The following is an 18,656-nucleotide window of genomic DNA, read 5'->3' on the forward strand; positions in this document are numbered from 1 at the left end:
TCATAGATTATAAAGGGAAACCCAGCAGAGAGCTGCCCAATGACGCATGCTTACCAGACAATCTAAATTTCTTCTATGCTCATTTCGAGGCAAGCAACACAACCATGTATGAGAGCACCAGCTGTTCCAGACAACAGTGCAATCTCACTCTCCATAGCTGATGTGAGTAAGACCTTTAAACTAGGGCGGAATTCCGGTATTGATGCACGGACTGGTTTGGGTTTTAAATTGGCCTTATATAACGGTATTTGAATTTTTGGTTTGTTAAATGTGAGATGCCGTATGTAACATCCATTTTTACAATTTACTCCACTACTTGAGTCATCTCTCTCCACGCCGCTTTCCACACAGACCTAGCCCCGAACCCTGCCCTTCCTCGACCATGAGATACTTGTGTTCAGTCTGCATGGTCAATGCAGCACATGCAACAATGTTGATGACAACGATGCTGTTTTCACTTTGCTTCTTAATATAAATCCACTAGCATTCTAAAATTACACTATTAGTTTTTTTCTACATCTGCAAACAGCTAGTTCGTCTTTTCTTCGCAAGTTGGGCCTAAATCGTGTCAACAGCTAATGCTAATTAGCTAGCTAGCTAAATGTACTGAGTCAGAGAAAACATAACTAGCTATACAGCCTGATTACACCAGTGATACTGCAGACTAGAGGTCGACCGATTATGATTTTTCAACACCGATACCGATAATTGGAGGACCAAAAAAGCCAATACCGATTAATCAGACGATTTTTAAAGTATTTTTATGTATTTGTAATAATGACAATTACAACAATACTGAATGAACACTTATTTTAACTTAATATAATACATCAATACAATCAATTTAGCCTCAAGTAAATCATGAAACATGTTCAATTTGGTTTAAATAATGCAAAACCAAAGTGTTGGAGAAGAAAGTAAAAGTGCAATATGTGCTATGTAAGAAAGCTACTGCTCAGAACATAAGAACATATGAAAGCTGGTGGTTCCTTTTAACATGAGTCTTCAATATTCCCAGGTAAGAAGTTTTAGGTTATAGTTATTATAGGAATTATAGGACTATTCCCCTTTATACCATTTGTATTTAATTAACCGTTGACTATTGGATGTTCTTATAGCCACTTTAGTATTGCCAGTGTAACAGTATAGCTTCCGTCCCTCTCCTCGCTCCTCCCTGGGCTCGAACCAGCAACACAACGACAACAGCCACCATCGAAGCAGCTTTACCCATGCAGAGCAAGGGAAACAACCACCCCAAGGCTCAGAGCGCACGCTAACTAGCCAGCCATTTCACTTCGGTTACACCTGCCACATCTTGGGAGTTGATAGGCTTGAAGTCATAAACAGCGCAATGCTTGACGCACAACGAAGAGCTGCTGGCAAAACACACGAGAGTGCTGTTTGAATGAATGTTTATGCGCCTGCTTCTGCCTACCACCGCTCAGTCAGATACTTAGATACTTGTGTGCTTGTATGCACAGTCAGATTATATGCAACGCAGGGCACGCTAGATAATATCTAGAAATATCATTAACCATGTGTAGTTAACTAGTGATTATGATTGATTGTTTTTTATAAGATAAGCTAGCTAGCAACTTACCTTGGCTTACTGCATTTGCGTAACATGCAGTCTCCCTGTGGAGTGCAACGAGAGAGAGGCAGGTCGTTTTTTTTAAGTCCTAAAATGTTTGCCCATATCGTGCATGGCAGTGTGGAAATGATCTCAAATGAGTGCAGGAAATGCAGAAATTGATAAATTATTTTTTGTTTATGTTGAATTGAACAGTATAAAACAATCAGAATGTAGAAAGACCCATCGAAATCACAGAATGTACGTGTTGCCACCCTAGGGTCACGTACTACTCATAGAAAATGGTTCACTTTTATAATTCAAAAACATAAATACAGTCATACCGTCATTTTATTTTTAAATGCCGTGATAGGATATTTTGGCCATGTCGCCCAGCCCTACTTTAAAACAGGTTAAGATTGCCAGATTACTAGGACGCGTACTCAGAGCAAGCACTGACCAGCTGGCAAGACCCTTCACTGACATTTTCAACCTCTCCCTGACCCAGTCTGTAACACCTACATGTTTCAAGTAGACCACCATAGTACCTGTGTCCAAAAACGCCAAGGTGACCTGTCTAAATGACTATCACTTCGTAGCACTCACATCTGTAGCCATGTAATGCTTTGAAAGGCTGGTCATTGCTCACAACAACACTATCAAAGACCCACTCTAATTCGCATACCGGCCCAACAGATACAAAATTATGCAATCTCTATTGCGCGCCACACTGCCCACTTCCACCTGGACAAGAGGAACACCTACGTGAGAATGCTGTTCATTGACTATAGCTCTGCGTTCAAAACCATAATGCCCTCCAAGCTCATCACTAAGCTCAGGACCCTGGGACAGAACACCTCCTCTGCAACTGGATCCTGAACTTCCTGACGGGCCACCCCCAGGTGGTGAGGGTAGGCAACAACACATTCGCCAACGCTGATCCTCAACACGGGGGCCCCTCAGGGGTGCGTGCTCAGTCCCCTCTTGTACTACCTGTTCACTCATGACTGCATGACCAGGCACGACTCCAACACCATCATTAAGTTTGCAGATGACACAACAGTGGTAGGCCTGTATAGGGAGGAGGTCAGTGACCTGGTAGCATGGTGCCAAGACAACAACCTCTCACTCAACGTCAGAAAGACAGGAGCTGATCGTGGACTACAGGAAATGGAGGGCCGGGCAAACCCCAATCCACATTGAAGGGGCTGTAGTGGAGCGGATCAAGAGCTTCAAGTTCCTCGGTGTCCACATCACTAAGAAATTATCATGGTCCACACACACTTCCCCTCAAAAGGCTGAAAAGATTTGGCATCTGACCACAAGGTGCTACAGAGAGTAGTGTGTACAGCCCAGTACATCACTCGGGCTGAGCTCCCTACCATCCAGGACCTCTATACTACCCAAGTCATAGACTGTTCTCTATACTACTGCACGGCAAGCGGTACCATTCTACCAAGTCTGGAACCAACAAGACCCCGAACAGCTTCTACCCCCAAGCCATAAGACTGTTAAACGGTTAACCAGACTATTCATATTTATCATTTTTTAGCATCAAAATTGGTGCTGTCAAAAAGTGAATGAATTGAAGTGTGGGGAATTCCATTGGGAACAGGTTGGTATGGGCTAGCCTACTTCAAATGGACCCTAGGCTAATGTATACAGCTTAACCTTTTCCCCAGGTTCAATTGAGAGAGAACCAGCTATAAGACAAGAGTACATACAGCTAGGCCTACTTATTGTCACAATAATTAGGTTAGGCCTATTTCCCAATAAGGATATCCAATATTCTAACCAAGCAGTGTTCCTCTTTTAACTAATAACATCAACCGCTGACAAATTACATCTAACCTCCATGTTTAAAAAATAAAAAATATATAAAACATTTAGACAAATATTTTACAAAAAGGAAAGGTGCAGATGCTTGTTCAATAGACTTAAACTGATTTAAAACTTCCTATAATAGAAGAACCTACTGAGAGCCGTGGAAGAAAAGTACAAAAATAGGTGAGGCACATTTTATTCTAAGTCAAATACAATAGCCACAATTCTCACTGCATCCTCAGCATCCAGTCAATTCACTCAACATCCTGTTTTTCTTCCTGTGCTCATTGGACATCACGTCATTCCTGTACAAAATAGTCTAAACATTATGCAAAACAACCCTCATAACACTTACACAGCGAAGCAGGACGTGACACGATTTCTACACATTTTGGATGAGCTCTAAATGGTTAGGAATTGTTCATTATTCTATCAGATAAACAATGTATGGTATTTGTAGTGGATTTTGTTTACTAACCACTGATTAAGAGCCTCTTAGTGGAGTGACAACATCAAATTGGACGGCACACCATCATCATTCTTAAAATCGCAGGTTGACAGTTGGTTCATTTCCCCAAAATGAACAGCAGTGTGAGGTTGTAACAAGGGGACCCATCCAAAGTTCAGATGTGGAAGCAGTGTGTACCTGGTCAGCTGTTCTCCTACTCTTGTCAAAACTCATACCAGAAGGCAAGTGAAAGGAAGCAACTCTAGGTAGTAGAATCTAAAACCATGACCACGGGGCAAATTCTTCTCCCCTCTGTCATGACTCTTCAGAAGCATGCAGCCAGACAGACACAGGGAGACAACAAACAACACTAAAGGGCCACAATCAGGTGTGCAAAAGGGCAAACACACTGAACTACACCACATTGTAACCATCTTCTGATATTTTATAGCAGAAAGAGACTTGATTGTTGTATGTGTCCCATGTCATACACATTTTACCTTGGCAGGTGAGAAAGGAGATTTGCATGCCATAACTTAAACTGAGACTAAGAGACAATGGCCTGTCTGAAACTGAACATATTACTTCACTTGCCAACCCGATGAAATACATTGTGGCATCCCTTTGACAGGAAATCGTATTTGAAATGGTTATTCCTGCAAAATCAAAACACCACTACATTGGAATAACCGCACCATGATCACATCACGCAAAGACTTGCATGACTCACGCAAGGACTCAGGAGATAGCTTGATGGTTTATTTTAAAACCAATGACCCAACAGTAATTACATTTTACACTGTAGTTGATAATGTTGGCTTCATAGAGAGAAGACACGGCGTGTAAAACTGTCATAACTAGCTAGTTTGGTTATCCTAATCGCATGCTTACGTTTGAGCTCAGTGCTAGCTTCAAAAACCAACACATCAACTATTTTACTGATCAACATTGGGTAGCTAGAAGCTAGCCAAACCATACAAATATATATATATCAGCTATTACTTGCTAGCTAGCAAGTACGCAAACAAGTAATAGCTGATAGATAGATCTATTAGCCATGTTAATATAAGTATTCTGCCTGAATGATGTATGGCTTGGTTAGCTACCCACCTTTGATCAGTAAGTGACTTACCTGGGACACTGCAATCCGCGCAAACCTCACTATTCCTTAATCGTTTAGACATCCTTTGCAGAGGGGAAAAAAGGCCTTCCAAAAAAAAGTCAGGGGAATTGATGTGCTTCTTTTCTCATTTGATAACCGGGAAGAATTTATCTAAGCGAATTACATATGACCAGTTGTTAAAAAAAAACAGTTGATTGGCGAGGAGCAAAATAGCTTCCTCTTCAATCTTAGTTTCTTGCCCCAACCAAGCTACCGCTAGCTAGCTTGCGCACAACAAACAGCTGCGATTGTCAGGAAGGAAACTCTTGCCGCAAGGGTCTGTAGCCGGATTGTGTGTCTTGTTTTACTATATATATATATATATATATATATACACACACACACACACACACTGCTAACCTTATACCCAACCTTATACCCAAACCTAACCTCGATTGAAGACCCAAAAGCAAATGTTGTTTTCATGAATTTTTACGATATAGCCAATTTTGTTGGCTGTGGTAACTAGTTAAAACCATGTAGCCGAGTGGTTACGAATTATCCGTGGACAGCAGTAACACTACATAAAACATACTTTGTAGATTGTGGTCAATCGGCAGTCGCCCAATGTTAAACGACTAGTCAACTACTGACATTCGTTTCATTTAAAATAAATTGATGTTAACCGGTAGAGTGTGCCAAAGATTTGCGCAAACTAGTACCAAAGATGATGGATAAATTAAGATAGTTCACTCAGGCAGTTAACCATTGACAAAAATGGTCAATTCCGGGCTACTTAACTCGGCGTGTCCATATACACCAATGTAATAGCAACTGGGTCTAGTCTACTTAGTTCATTTACTTGCATCGAACCAGGAAAAGAAAAACAGCGAGTGGGGTGTCTCGCTTCCTCTTCCCTCTCTGCCAGTACTAGCTGTGGTACAAGTAGTCGGAAGAGGAAGCGAGACATCTTACTCCCTCATTTGTTTCAGTGGAAGTCAATGAACTAAATAGACCAGTCCCAGCTGCTATCACATTGGTGTCTTTGGGAGAGCCACCCCTTTTAAGTACCCCGGCATTTATATTTTGTTCAATGGTAAACGGCCGGAGTAAACTATTTTCATTTATCCACCATCTTTGCTATTAGCTAGTTGTTCAGTGGTCATGGCTTGAAGGCTTCCAACTTTTGTCAAATTCATTTCAGATTTGACGTTATGTAAGCAGGTTAGGATAATTAGGTTAAGGTTAGGAAAAAGGTTGGGGTTTGCTATATTGAACAAAAAAATATAAACGCAACATGCAAAGTGTTTGTCACATGTTTCATGAGCTGAAATAAAAGATCCCAGTAACTTTCCATATGAACGAAAAACATATTTCTCAGAAATGTGCACACATTTGTTTACATCCCTGTTTGTGAGTATTTCTCCTTTGCCAAGATAACCCATCCACTGGACAGGTGTGGCATATCAAGAAACTGATTACAGCATGATCATTACACACATGCACCTTTTGTTGGGGACAGTAAAATATATTTAAAAAATATAAAAAAGTGCAGTTTTGTCACAGAACACAATGCCACACATCTCAACAAGTTCAGGGAGCATGCCATTGGCATTCTGACTTCAGGAATGTCCATCTGAGCTGTTGCCAGATAATTGAATGTTAATTTCTCTACCATAAGCCAACATTGTTTTAGAGAATATGGCAGTACATCCAACTGGCCTTACAACCGAAGACCACTTGTAACCACACCAGCCAAGGAAATACACATCCAGTTTCTTCACCTCCGGGATAGTCTGAGACCAGCCACCCAGACAGTGATGAAAGTATTTGTCTGTAGTAAGCTGTGCTCTGGACACCATATGTAAACTGATTGCCCCCCATCTATCTTCAGAGCTCGTGCTGCTAGGCGACCTAAACTGGAACATGCTTAACACCCCAGCCATCCTACAGTCTAAGCTTGATGCCCTCAATCTCACACAAATTATCAATGAACCTACCAGGTACCTCCCCAAAGCCTTAAACACGGGCACCCTCATAGATATCATCCTAAACAACTTGCCCTCTAAATACACCTCTGCTGTCTTCAACCAAGATCTCAGCGATCACTGTCTCATTGCCTGCATCCGTAATGGGTCAGCGGTCAAACGACCTCCACTCATCACTGTCAAACGCTCCCTGAAACACTTCAGCGAGCAGGCCTTTCTAATCGACCTGGCCGGGGTATCCTGGAAGGATATTGATCTCATCCCGTCAGTAGAGGATGCCTGGATATTTTTTTTAAATGCCTTCCTAACCATCTTAAATAAGCATGCCCCATTCAAGAAATGTAGAACCAGAAACAGATATAGCCCTTGGTTCTCCCCAGACCTGACTGCCCTTAACCAACACAAAAACATCCTATGGCGTTCTGCATTAGTATCGAACAGCCCCCGTGATATGCAGCTGTTCAGGGAAGCTAGAAACCATTATACACAGGCAGTTAGAAAAGCCAAGCCTTTTTCAAGCAGAAATTTGCTTCCTGCAACACTAACTCAAAAAAAGTTCTGGGACACTGTAAAGTCCATGGAGAATAAGAACACCTGCTCCCAGCTGCCCACTGCACTGAAGATAGGAAACACTGTCACCACTGATAAATCCACCATAATTGAAAATGTCAATAAGCATTTTTCTACGGCTGGCCATGCTTTCCACCTGGCTACTCCTACCCCGGTCAACAGCACTGCACCCCCCACAGCAACTCGCCCAAGCCTTCCCCATTTCTCCTTCTCCCAAATCCAGTCAGCTGATGTTCTGAAAGAGCTGCAAAATCTGGACCCCTACAAATCAGCCAGGCTAGACAATCTGGACCCTTTCTTTCTAAAATGATCTGCCGAAATTGTTGCCACCCCTATTACTAGCCTGTTCAACCTCTCTTTCATGCCGTCTGAGATTCCCAAAGATTGGAAAGCAGCTGCGGTCATCCCCCTCTTCAAAGGGGGGGGACACTCTTGACCCAAACTGCTACAGACCTATATCTATCCTACCCTGCCTTTCTAAGGTCTTCGAAAGCCAAGTCAACAAGCAGATTACCGACCATTTCGAATCTCACCATACCTTCTCTGCTACGCAATCTGGTTTCAGAGCTGGTCATGGGTGCACCTCAGCCACGCTCAAGGTCCTAAACGATATCTTAACCGCCATCGATAAGAAACATTACTGTGCAGCCGTATTCATTGATCTGGCCAATGCTTTCGACTCTGTCAATCACCACATCCTCATCGGCAGACTCGACAGCCTTGGTTTCTCAAATGATTGCCTCGCCTGGTTCACCAACTACTTCCCCGATAGAGTTCAGTGTGTCAAATCGGAGGGTCTGCTGTCCGGACCTCTGGCAGTCTCTATGGGGGTGCCACAGGGTTAAATTCTTGGACCGACTCTCTTCTCTGTATACATCAATGAGGTCGCTCTTGCTGCTGATGAGTCTCTGATCCACCTCTACGCACGAGACACCATTCTGTATACTTCCGGCCCTTCTTTGGACACTGTGTTAACAACCCTCCAGGCAAGCTTCAATGCCATACAACTCTCCTTCCGTGGCCTCCAATTGCTCTTAAATACAAGTAAAACTAAATGCATGCTCTTCAACCGATCGCTGCCTGCACCTGCCCGCCTGTCCAACATCACTACTTTGGACGGCTCTGACTTAGAATACGTGGACAACTACAAATACTTAGGTGTCTGGTTAGACTGTAAACTCTCCTTCCAGACCCATATCAAACATCTCCAATCCAAAGTTAAATCTAGAATTGGCTTCCTATTTCGCAACAAAGCATCCTTCACTCATGCTGCCAAACATACTCTTATAAAACTGACCATCCTACCAATCCTCGACGTCGGCGATGTCATTTACAAAATAGCCTCCAATACCCTACTCAACAAATTGGATGCAGTCTATCACAGTGCAATCCGTTTTGTTACCAAAGCCCCATATACTACCCACCATTGCGACCTGTACGCTCTCGTTGGCTGGCCATCGCTTCATACTCGTCGCCAAACCCACTGGCTCCATGTCATCTACAAGACCCTGCTAGGTAAAGTACCCCCTTATCTCAGCTCGCTGGTCACCATAGCATCTCCCACCTGTAGCACACGCTCCAGCAGGTATATCTCTCTAGTCACCCCCAAAACCAATTCTTTCTTTGGCCGCCTCTCCTTCCAGTTCTCTGCTGCCAATGACTGGAATGAACTACAAAAATCTCTGAAACTGGAAACACTTATCTCCCTCACAAGCTTTAAGCACCAACTGTCAGAGTAGCTCACAGATTACTGCACCTGTACATAGCCCACCTATAGTTTAGCCCAAACAACTACCTCTTTCCCTACTGTATTTATTTATTTTATTTATTTATTTTGCTCCTTTGCACCCCATTATTTTTATTTCTACTTTGCACATTCTTCCACTGCAAATCTACCATTCCAGTGTTTTACTTGCTATATTGTATTTACTTTGCCACCATGGCCTTTTTTGCCTTTACCTCCCTTATATTTACATTACATTACATTTAAGTCATTTAGCAGACGCTCTTATCCAGAGCGACTTACAAATTGGTGCATTCACCTTATGACATCCAGTGGAACAGTCACTTTACAATAGTGCATCTAAATCTTAAAGGGGGGGGGGGTGAGAAGGATTACTTATCCTTGGTGGTGATTGACTCCGCTGTCCTGGCGTCGTGAGGGAGTTTGTTCCACCATTGGGGGGCCAGAGCAGCGAACAGTTTTGACTGGGCTGAGCGGGAACTGTACTTCCTCAGTGGTAGGGAGGCGAGCAGGCCAGAGGTGGATGAACGCAGTGCCCTTGTTTGGGTGTAGGGCCTGATCAGAGCCTGGAGGTACTGAGGTGCCTTCCCCCTTATCTCACCTCATTTGCTCACATCGTATATATAGACTTGTTTATACTGTATTATTGACTGTATGTTTGTTTTACTCCATGTGTAACTCTGTGTCGTTGTATGTGTCGAACTGCTTTGCTTTATCTTGGCCAGGTCGCAATTGTAAATGAGAACTTGTTCTCAACTTGCCTACCTGGTTAAATAAAGGTGAAATAAAAAATAAAAAAAGTAAAGACCTTTTCTGTGGTGAAAAACTCGTTCTGATTGGCTGGGCCTGGCTCCCGAGTGGGTGAGCCTTTGCCTTCACAGACCAACCGATGGCTGCGCCCATGCTAAATCATGTAGATCCATAGATTAGGGCATAATTTATTTATTTAAATTGACTGATTTTCTTATATTAACCGTAACAGTAGAATAGTTGAAATTGTTGCGTTTATATGTCTGTTCAGTATAAAAAAGCAAAGAAATAAAACACTTTTGACGTCCATTTGACAAAAGCTGGATCCCTTCTAGCCATGACCTTCGTAAGTGCTTGTTGTTGTGGTTAAGGGATGTGACGTTGATGGTAAACAGGATCACATTAATTGTTGTAATTGATTTGCAGTTTAATTGCGCAAATATGCACTACTTGAAGTAGCTTTCTATATTTACAATACTAAAATTATATGTACGAAAAAGTATTTGTATTTGGCACAAATTAGTAAAGCCCCGCTTTCCCCGGCCAAAGTGTAACATGGTCACGTGCTTGCTTGAAAAAATATATATTTTCGCGAGGATTATTATTATTATTATTATTTTTAGCAAATATTGAACTTAAAAACGTTTTTTTATTTAAGAAATATATACATGTAATAATATATATTCATGAATATAGTCCTATATTAGTCTTTATCCTCAAATAGTTTTTACCCCTACCACAAGTCTCAACGTGACACTTCCTTGTTTTTCGAAAAGTTTTATTTGGTAGTAGTTGGCTATCTATGGCTAGCACAATTTTACATGGATACTGTTGGAATATGAGATGAGGTGCATTGATTAACATTTCTTCAACTTTAAGGTTTAGCTTAGGTTGTCCATGGCTGTAAATATAGGCTAGATACATTGAGAAGTGTAAACTAGCAGGGGAAGATGTTATCCGCGGCCAACGAAGATTTCAGGGTGAAGTTTCCACTACATTCCTTAGTCTGGGAAAATGATTACAGGAAATTGGAAAACGACTCAACAAAGGTAGCTATGTCAAAATATGGACAATGAGCTAGCTATAGGTACTTTTCTTTTTCGCTGCCTTTAGCTAACTAACTACAGATTTATTTGCTTCAAAGTGTCTGAAGCTAGCTAGCACGTTACTAACTTGGCTACCTTGATAGCTAACGTTAGCTACTTGGCCTGACATGGATAACCATATACTTTGATTGGCGTAATTCCTAGTCTATGTATGCTCTGCCAGTTTAAGGGTTCATGGAATGCCATGTTGCATTATTGATCATATTAACTACAGTACACATTTCATTCAGCATAGCTAGCCGCCTTGTTTACATTACTACTGGCTACTTTGTTCGACATCTGGCACAGGCTGGCTACTGATTCTTGAAACGCCTTAAGAGCTTAGAAACGTTATTTTCCTACTATAATAACCTAGCTGAGAATTGATGTGGATAATTATCAGCAAATCATAACCCAAAGATATGGTTGCTTTTCTCCATTCTAAATGTTTTTGTGGTCAGTTGAGTATTTGTTATTAACAGGAAATGAGGGAGTTATTTTAACCTGAGCCGCGGTGAACCGGTTTATGGCCCGTGAAGTGCAAAAGTGGTGAGGGAGGAGCACCCTTCACAAATTAACAGTAATCTGAGCTGCTCGGTCAATGCAGCATTTAGCCTCTTTTAGAATAGGAGAGTGAAATACACTCTCGTCTCTAACATGTAGGCTCAGCATTCCGGAACAGTCCCATTACAAGTCAGAATGTTGAACAAACTCCATTTCAACTTACTTCACCTGTTGTCTTCTGATTTTGCCACTGTCTGAGGTAATCTGATACAAAATATCCACAGGGAAGCATTATCAATCAGACCTTCAGTATGCTGGTCTGTATATTGATTTGTGTTTTTATTTTCAATACTGACACAATTCGTACAAACACTTGCACAATATGGCTGAGCCAAACCGAACCACAGGGTGCATGTTGTCCCGCACAATCATCTGGCAAATTTTACTAACACTTCCAGATTGAGGAAATGTGCTTCGGATGATATGTTTGGTTACATTTGGCTATTGTTTACATATTGTGCAATGCGTCAGGAGATTGAAAATACAAGCGGCAGAACCTACCGGTGCTGCAAAAGTTGGGTAAACAACACTTTCCTGTGTATACCCGATCTCCACCTCCTAACTTCAAAAGGACCAACAGCATGTACAACCGGTAAAGTAAGTGTAAATATAATTGTATTCAACATTCTGGCTTGTAGGGAACTGTTTGTAAGCAGATTTCTTTCAGACTGAATATCCATGAGGAAATCTAATTCAATCACTTTTCACCCGGTGCAAACTCCTCCCACCTGGGTAACCTGGGCCAGATGATTGAATCTCCTCAGTGTAGCTATAACTCCCAGTGTGTATGATGTCGATCTCACGGAGATCTCGAGAGATTCTCTTTAGGTAGCTAGGCTATTTGTTTTTGAAGCAATTGCGATGCTTGTTTGTTTGTTTCTCTCAGAACGACGTAGAGGCTGTGGATCCCAGGGGAAGGACACCGCTCCACCTGGCTGTGTCGCTGGGCCACCTGGAGTCGGTGAGAGTGCTTCTGAGAAATGGTGCTGAAGTTACCAAAGAGAATGCCAAGAATTGGACAGGTTAGGCCGGCTTTCCTCCATGACATACTGCAATCCAGACCTCTGTGCTTTGCCTTGATTAGCCCTATAAATACTATGCCAAATTCATGATATTTATAATAAACATTTATGTTTGGATATTGTCTTTTTTATTTGTAATGAATAAAATAAACGTATATCCAAATGTAAATGTTTATTAATACCATTACTTTGGCAAACTATTTATATGGCTATGGCTTCATCTGACACGCCTTGGTATAGGTCTATTTGTTGGTTGTTAAAATGTGTGATCAAAGTCACTTCCACAAATTGACCTTAGGGGTTTCCGTAACAATTTCACACATTATGTACGCTTCAATCAGTAGGTGTCTATTCCAGTCGTAGTGGGACACTCTATTTCTTTGTACTGCTTCACACAATACCTCTTGTTACTACACACACAGCTTACTGGCTGATGCTGGCCATAACAAATGTTTACAAAAGTAAGAATTTTTATCACAGAAGTATGTTATATGTTAAAAATATCTTCTTGTCGTAAGCATGTGTTTGTGTGTAGTGCTGCAGGAGGCAGTCAGCACCGGCGACCCAGAGATGGTTCAGCTAGTGCTCCAGCGGCGAGACTACCTCAAAGCCTCTACAGCTCTGGGAGGAGTGCCTGAGCTTCTGAGCAAGATCCGTGAGGTGTTTTCTCTCTCTCTGTTTGCTCCCCCCTCTGAAATGTTTTTCACTCGTCACAAAAAACTAAGAACTGCAAACTCAAGCCTCTTTTCAATCCCCCCCCAGTCCCAAGATTTCTACATGGAAATGAAATGGGAGTTCACAAGTTGGAGTAAGTTCTACTTGAAAATCCCTCTTTATAATTGGCTGTGTGTGGATGTTTGCAACGTTGTAGTTTTCATTGCTTTCCCATCCTTTCCCAGTCCCTCTCGTTTCCCGGGTTTGTCCCAGTGACGTGTGTCGGATCTGGAAGAGTGGGGCCAGCCTGCGCGTGGACGCCACTCTGCTAGGCTTCGAGAACATGACCTGGATCAGAGGTCGTCGGAGCTACATTTTCAGGGGAGATGGTGAGTCCTTTTTTCCCTGAGTGAGGCTTACAAACAACTGTGTCCTCCTAACCTGTGTTTTAGCAGGCCGTCTCATCTTTTATCTCGCCTTTTGCTCTGTTGGCTTCTGTTTCACAGTGTGTGTTTGTGCTCATTGGCAGATGTCTGCACCGAGTTGATGGAGGTGAACCATGACGAACAGGTGGTGGACACGGAACGCTTTGACATCTCCAGGGAGATAGAAGACGTAACGCTGGACTCCATGCAACCTGCAGAACAGGAAGTGGCCAAGCGGCTGACCACGCCCATTGTCAATACCTTTCTGGACACCAGGGACATTGCTTTTGAGAGGCGAGACCCAAACCGTACTTTATCGTGTTTCTCTATTGTGTAGTATAACGTGTCTGTTGAAGGATGTGCACATTAGTATAGGGATTTATAGTAACATGACATTTAAATTGTTTTTCACAGAAATAAATCTGGGATTTGGGGTTGGAGGAGTGACAAAACGGAAGTTGTTAATGGTTTCGAGGCGAAGGTTTGTGCATTTATTAAAGCATTCTTGTTTAATTATTTTGTTGCTTGTCTAGGTTTGCTGACCTTACGCAAGTCCCTTTCTTTATTTTGACCAGATCTACAGTAGATTGCCAGCTTCTTTAAAAAAAATAGTTAGTTATTTTTCTTTTAGTACCAGTAAACGGAAGAATAGTATGCGGTATACTGCACGAGTTGTTTTTCTTTTCATTGCAGGTTTTCACTGTGAACAATGTAAACGTGGTGATCCGGACGAGGACAGAGCATCTCACCGATGAGGAGAAGGCTAGAATAAAAAGTATACACTCTATGATCCCTCAAGGAGGTGGTAGAGGGATATACCAGTTAGTCTGTATCTGAAATGGTTCCCCGTTCCCTGCGTAGTGCACTACTTCTGGCCTAAGAGACATGGTCCTTATCTCAATGTTTAATAAGCAGATTTTCAGTTGCAGTGTAATGCTAGGAGACGCGTGCACAGCTATAATAACCCAGAGAGACCTGTCTCGGTTTAGAAGGGGACTTGTTGGAGACCAGCGCTCTGTCAGACACAATAACACTTTGTGTGGATTGTCTCTTTTTTTGGCTTCTAGGTGAGAGGAATGTTCTGGAGTCTCTTCTGGGCACAGTGGAGCAGCAGATAAGTGCTCAAGGGGTAAGAGATCAGCAGACCTGAATTTGATGTTATTGCGGGATTATCCCATCAAATTTCAGTATTACCTACATAGACTCTTACTTCCCTATTTGGTTTATAATGGCTTCAATAAGAATGCTTCGTCTTGGTTCATATTGACTTCAATAAGAACGGTAAACTTGGTTTATTCCGTCTTCAATAAGAATGCTCTACTCTGGTCATGTTGTGGATAGGACCTCACTCTGGAGTACGCAACAGCCAACAACCCCACCGCCATCACACCAGAGGAGTACTTTGACCCTGCGTTTGACCTTGAAGACCGAGACATTGGCCGGCCCATTGAACTTACCATCCGAACCCAGAAGTAAGAAAATTATGTTGCAAAACCCAAGAGAGAGCGAGACTTTGTGATCAGTATTCATGTCATCAGAAGTCTTGATTGTTTTTCTAACAGGTTCCCTCTCAGTTCATATGAAGGTGTTGGTGTTTAGGTTTTAGCGTAGGGGTGATTGTAGTGGGATGGGACTACTTTGCAGTGAGCATAATCTACAAATCGCCATATCTAAAAAATCACTCCTCATGATGGGATCAAGATTAGCGATTCTGCGCTTCCTCAAACTGATCCCTCAAACACGATGAGTGTTTTCTGGTTCGTATTCATTAGGCACCAAACAGAAGAAAATGGGGCTGAAACAGGAGGGACTGCCGTAACTTGTCCAATAAGAAATTCTTATTTTCATTTTCCGTTGCAAAATGTTTTTCTACAGTGTACAATAATGAATTCAACCCTGATGTGTTCAGGTTCAAGGGTACATTGTGGATGAGCGAGGAACACCCCCTCTCCCTGGTGGAGCAGGTCACCCCCATCATCGATCTCATGGCCCGGACCAGCACCCACTTCGCCCGGCTGCGGGATTTTGTCACCCTCAAGTTCCCTCCAGGGTTCCCTGTAAAAATAGGTACAATCACACCTCTGGAACAGCGTGACGAAATGAGAATGTTTACACAAAATGCTTGTGCCAATCAGCTCATTCAAACACAACTGTATCAAGCGTCTCAGAGGTCTGCTGAGCAAGGTTCAGTCCACCCTGTCCTTATAACCTTATTCCTTGTGAACTGAAAGGCCAAACGGACCCCAAATCAGCTCTCCTACTCTGAGACACTTTATACATACAGGGCCTGATTGAGGAAAACCTTGTATGTGTATGGGCAGTTATTACAATAAAAAGCTCACTATTGAGGCGTTTGCTTATAGATAATGGGATCCGTGGAGTGACCCGTCTTTGTTTCCTCTCACACAGAGATTCCCCTATTCCATGTGCTCAACGCCCGCATTTCATTTGGCAGTGTCAACAAATGCACTACGGGCGAACCGTTGGAGACACCCCCCTCCGCTGCCACACCCGAGGAGGAGGAGGAGGAGGTGGTGGAGGAGGAGGAGGTGAGGGAGGAGGGAGGCTGCGGCGAAGCTGCAGGTAGGCAAAGCATGCCCATGCCGCTGACCAGGGTGACTCCGGCAGTCTGAACAAAACAAATCGCACATTTTGTCATTTCTCAAATGTATTTCTTCAGTTGCATCTAACAGATGAACAACCAATATTAATGTTTCAATCCATATCGCTTTTGATCGAAATGTCAATATTAACAGCCACCACTAGTAACATCATTCTGTATGACTGTTCCCTCCACCCAGTTCCCCCTCTATTCCAGGTGTGCCCGTCGGTGTTTGAGGTGCCCTCACACTACCGCCACCGAGGAGGGGGTGGCAGCCGCCATACGCCGGTGTCAAATCATGATGAGGAGCTACTGCAGTATGCCATCCACCAGAGTCTGCTGGAGTCCGGTGGGGGAGCCCCGGGACAGGTCCTAGATCACACACACACACCCCTCCTACTCATCTGTTTGACTCCCTATCTGGTCCTCTTGCGCTCACGGCCATCCGCCTTCGTGTTCGACCAGTGGTCGGTCTGTTCAGGAAGCTGCAATGTTGTAAAACTTCCAGATAGAATGGATTGCGTGGAAACTATATTATTGTCTGACATAAGGAATAGGGAACTCTGTCCGTTACATTTATGCAAGTTTTATCTGCGACATGCCAGGAGTTTCACCTTGCTAACTCCACCTTTTTGTTTTGTCCTCTAGGAAGTGACCTGGGAGGATGCCAATGGTGACCTCACAGACCCCATACTCAGTAGCCAGAGTGACGGGTACACCAAGTATTCATGCATATCATTATCTACACTTCACTTTTGTCCAAAGTGACTTCCAGTTAGCACATACAGTATATTCAGACTATATCCATATCCCTCTGTTGTTCCAGAAGCATCCCAGGGGGGGTGCTAGTGGACTTGGGAGACACCACGTCGAGTCAGGCGAGCTCGGGCACCTCTGCCTCCAGCACTGACACTGACCTCCGCATGGCCATGGAGCTGTCGGCCCGGGCCCAGGCCGAGGAGGAGAGGAGGAGGAAGGAGGAAGAGGAGGAGCTGGAGAGGATATTGCAGCTCTCGCTCACAGAGAAGTAAAAAAAAAAGGAAAATAGGAGGGAAAGAATAATAATTAAGGCCACGCCTTGCCATAACTGCATTAACTTTTCGTTGATCAAGAAGCGGCCACCACCACACCCCCAATCCAGCCCCACCCCACCCTCCTTCACTACAATCTGCCATGACACCGGAAAAACATCCATGTAACATATGTCAAATAAAACCATCTGTATTTAATACTTTAATACCTATTTTTGGTTTAAAAAAAAAAAACGAACAGATGTTTTGCTAGATTTGTATTTCTATATAACACTTAGGCTCTGTCTTAAAAGTGTAGAAGCTGTCAAATCCTTGATTCCTCCCGTCCTTTTAAAACAGAGCCAAAGCCACTCCGCTCTCCCGAAGAGGTATCCAGGTATTCTTTGATATTATTTTGGGAAGGATTTCCATTGGAGTGTAAGGGTTCCAACAAGTGGTTGTGTTTGTTGGGTGTTGTGAAGATCAGGTTAAACTTGGGACCGGTAGCTGCTTTAGTTGTGACTCTGGAAGGTTGTTGTTTTTAGAGCCCTGGGTCAATTTCATTAGGCACCAAATGGACGGGAGCAGAATGAAACCGGGAGGGGCTACCTGCACATTTTCAGTTTCCTGTTGCAAAAAGTTTTTAAAGCATGTTTTATTTTTTTATTAAGATGACCCTGGAAATGGCATTCCAGTCACACAGCCATTCGAAAGATTGAATATCTCAGGGTTCCATTGTTCTACAGTCCCTCTGAAACTAGTGAAAGTGCAGTATGTTAGTTTATTGTAGACACATCGAACATGGTTTTCTGGTCATCAATATGGATTTCTTTTCTACTTTGAACAGAATGTCATCAAACAAAATGACTTGCTGGCGCTTCCAACCCTTTTTCTTCTCGTGCTGCAAGAATTCATGTTTTGTATTCGTGTTGTCATTGACACAATGTTAAAATGAAAGTGAACTACATGATCATTCAACAGGTTTTGACTTGCCCCAGAAACCAGGTTTTATTCAATTGGGCTAAGGGCTTGTTATGCAAGAGGGCTTGATCTTGTTGGCCATGGTCACTGGGCACCATCAAGCATCAGCACTTCAACAAAGCAATAGCAGAAGCCGCTGTGCCTACCTGTGGATGTCAAAGGAGCATACACACGGTTCAGTGGTGCTCGCAAACAAACAAGGTCGAAAACATTGATTATCGTAGGCATTGTCTAACACTTTCCTTTCGTAAGTGTCAAAGAATCTGTCCATTAGACTTCAAACTCAACAGGGTTCTAAGGACTCCTGTTAGGGCTGT

The 18,656-nt window shown here is 43.0% G+C and overlaps 2 protein-coding genes across 10 annotated transcripts in view; one reads left to right on the top strand and one right to left on the bottom strand.

Moving 5' to 3' along the window:
* LOC124036049 (ARF GTPase-activating protein GIT2-like) overlaps nt 1-5,683 on the bottom strand; it is a 31,981-nt gene extending 26,298 nt beyond the window's left edge. For 2 of the 8 annotated variants that reach the window (XM_046350147.1, XM_046350146.1), the window contains exon 1: nt 4,975-5,682. In XM_046350147.1, coding sequence (XP_046206103.1) covers nt 4,975-5,026 — 52 coding nt within the window. In that variant the 5' untranslated portion in view covers nt 5,027-5,682. Of the gene's footprint in view, nt 1-1,600; nt 1,721-4,974 lie in introns of those variants that run through there. The other 6 variants (XM_046350149.1, XM_046350154.1, XM_046350148.1 and 3 more) reach the window with 5 other exon arrangements.
* A 4,930-nt stretch (nt 5,684-10,613) lies between these two features.
* LOC124036051 (ankyrin repeat domain-containing protein 13A-like) lies at nt 10,614-17,510 on the top strand. 2 transcript variants are annotated; one of them, XM_046350155.1, is made up of 16 exons: nt 10,614-11,045; nt 12,117-12,242; nt 12,532-12,667; nt 13,203-13,327; nt 13,430-13,475; nt 13,567-13,710; nt 13,851-14,040; nt 14,161-14,227; nt 14,440-14,521; nt 14,814-14,875; nt 15,088-15,218; nt 15,656-15,813; nt 16,156-16,329; nt 16,548-16,717; nt 16,997-17,061; nt 17,175-17,510. In XM_046350155.1, the coding sequence occupies exons 1-16, from the start codon at nt 10,947-10,949 to the stop codon at nt 17,377-17,379; spliced, it is 1,980 nt and encodes a 659-aa protein (XP_046206111.1). In that variant the 5' UTR covers nt 10,614-10,946; the 3' UTR covers nt 17,380-17,510. The 2 variants fall into 2 exon arrangements, with proteins under 2 accessions (XP_046206111.1, XP_046206112.1); XM_046350156.1 differs by lacking the exon at nt 12,117-12,242 and having other exon boundaries at nt 10,621-11,045.
* Nucleotides 17,511-18,656: the final 1,146 nt, after the last annotated feature.

This window comes from Oncorhynchus gorbuscha, linkage group LG05 (genome assembly GCF_021184085.1).
Source record: "Oncorhynchus gorbuscha isolate QuinsamMale2020 ecotype Even-year linkage group LG05, OgorEven_v1.0, whole genome shotgun sequence".
Taxonomy (NCBI): Eukaryota; Metazoa; Chordata; class Actinopteri; order Salmoniformes; family Salmonidae; genus Oncorhynchus; species Oncorhynchus gorbuscha.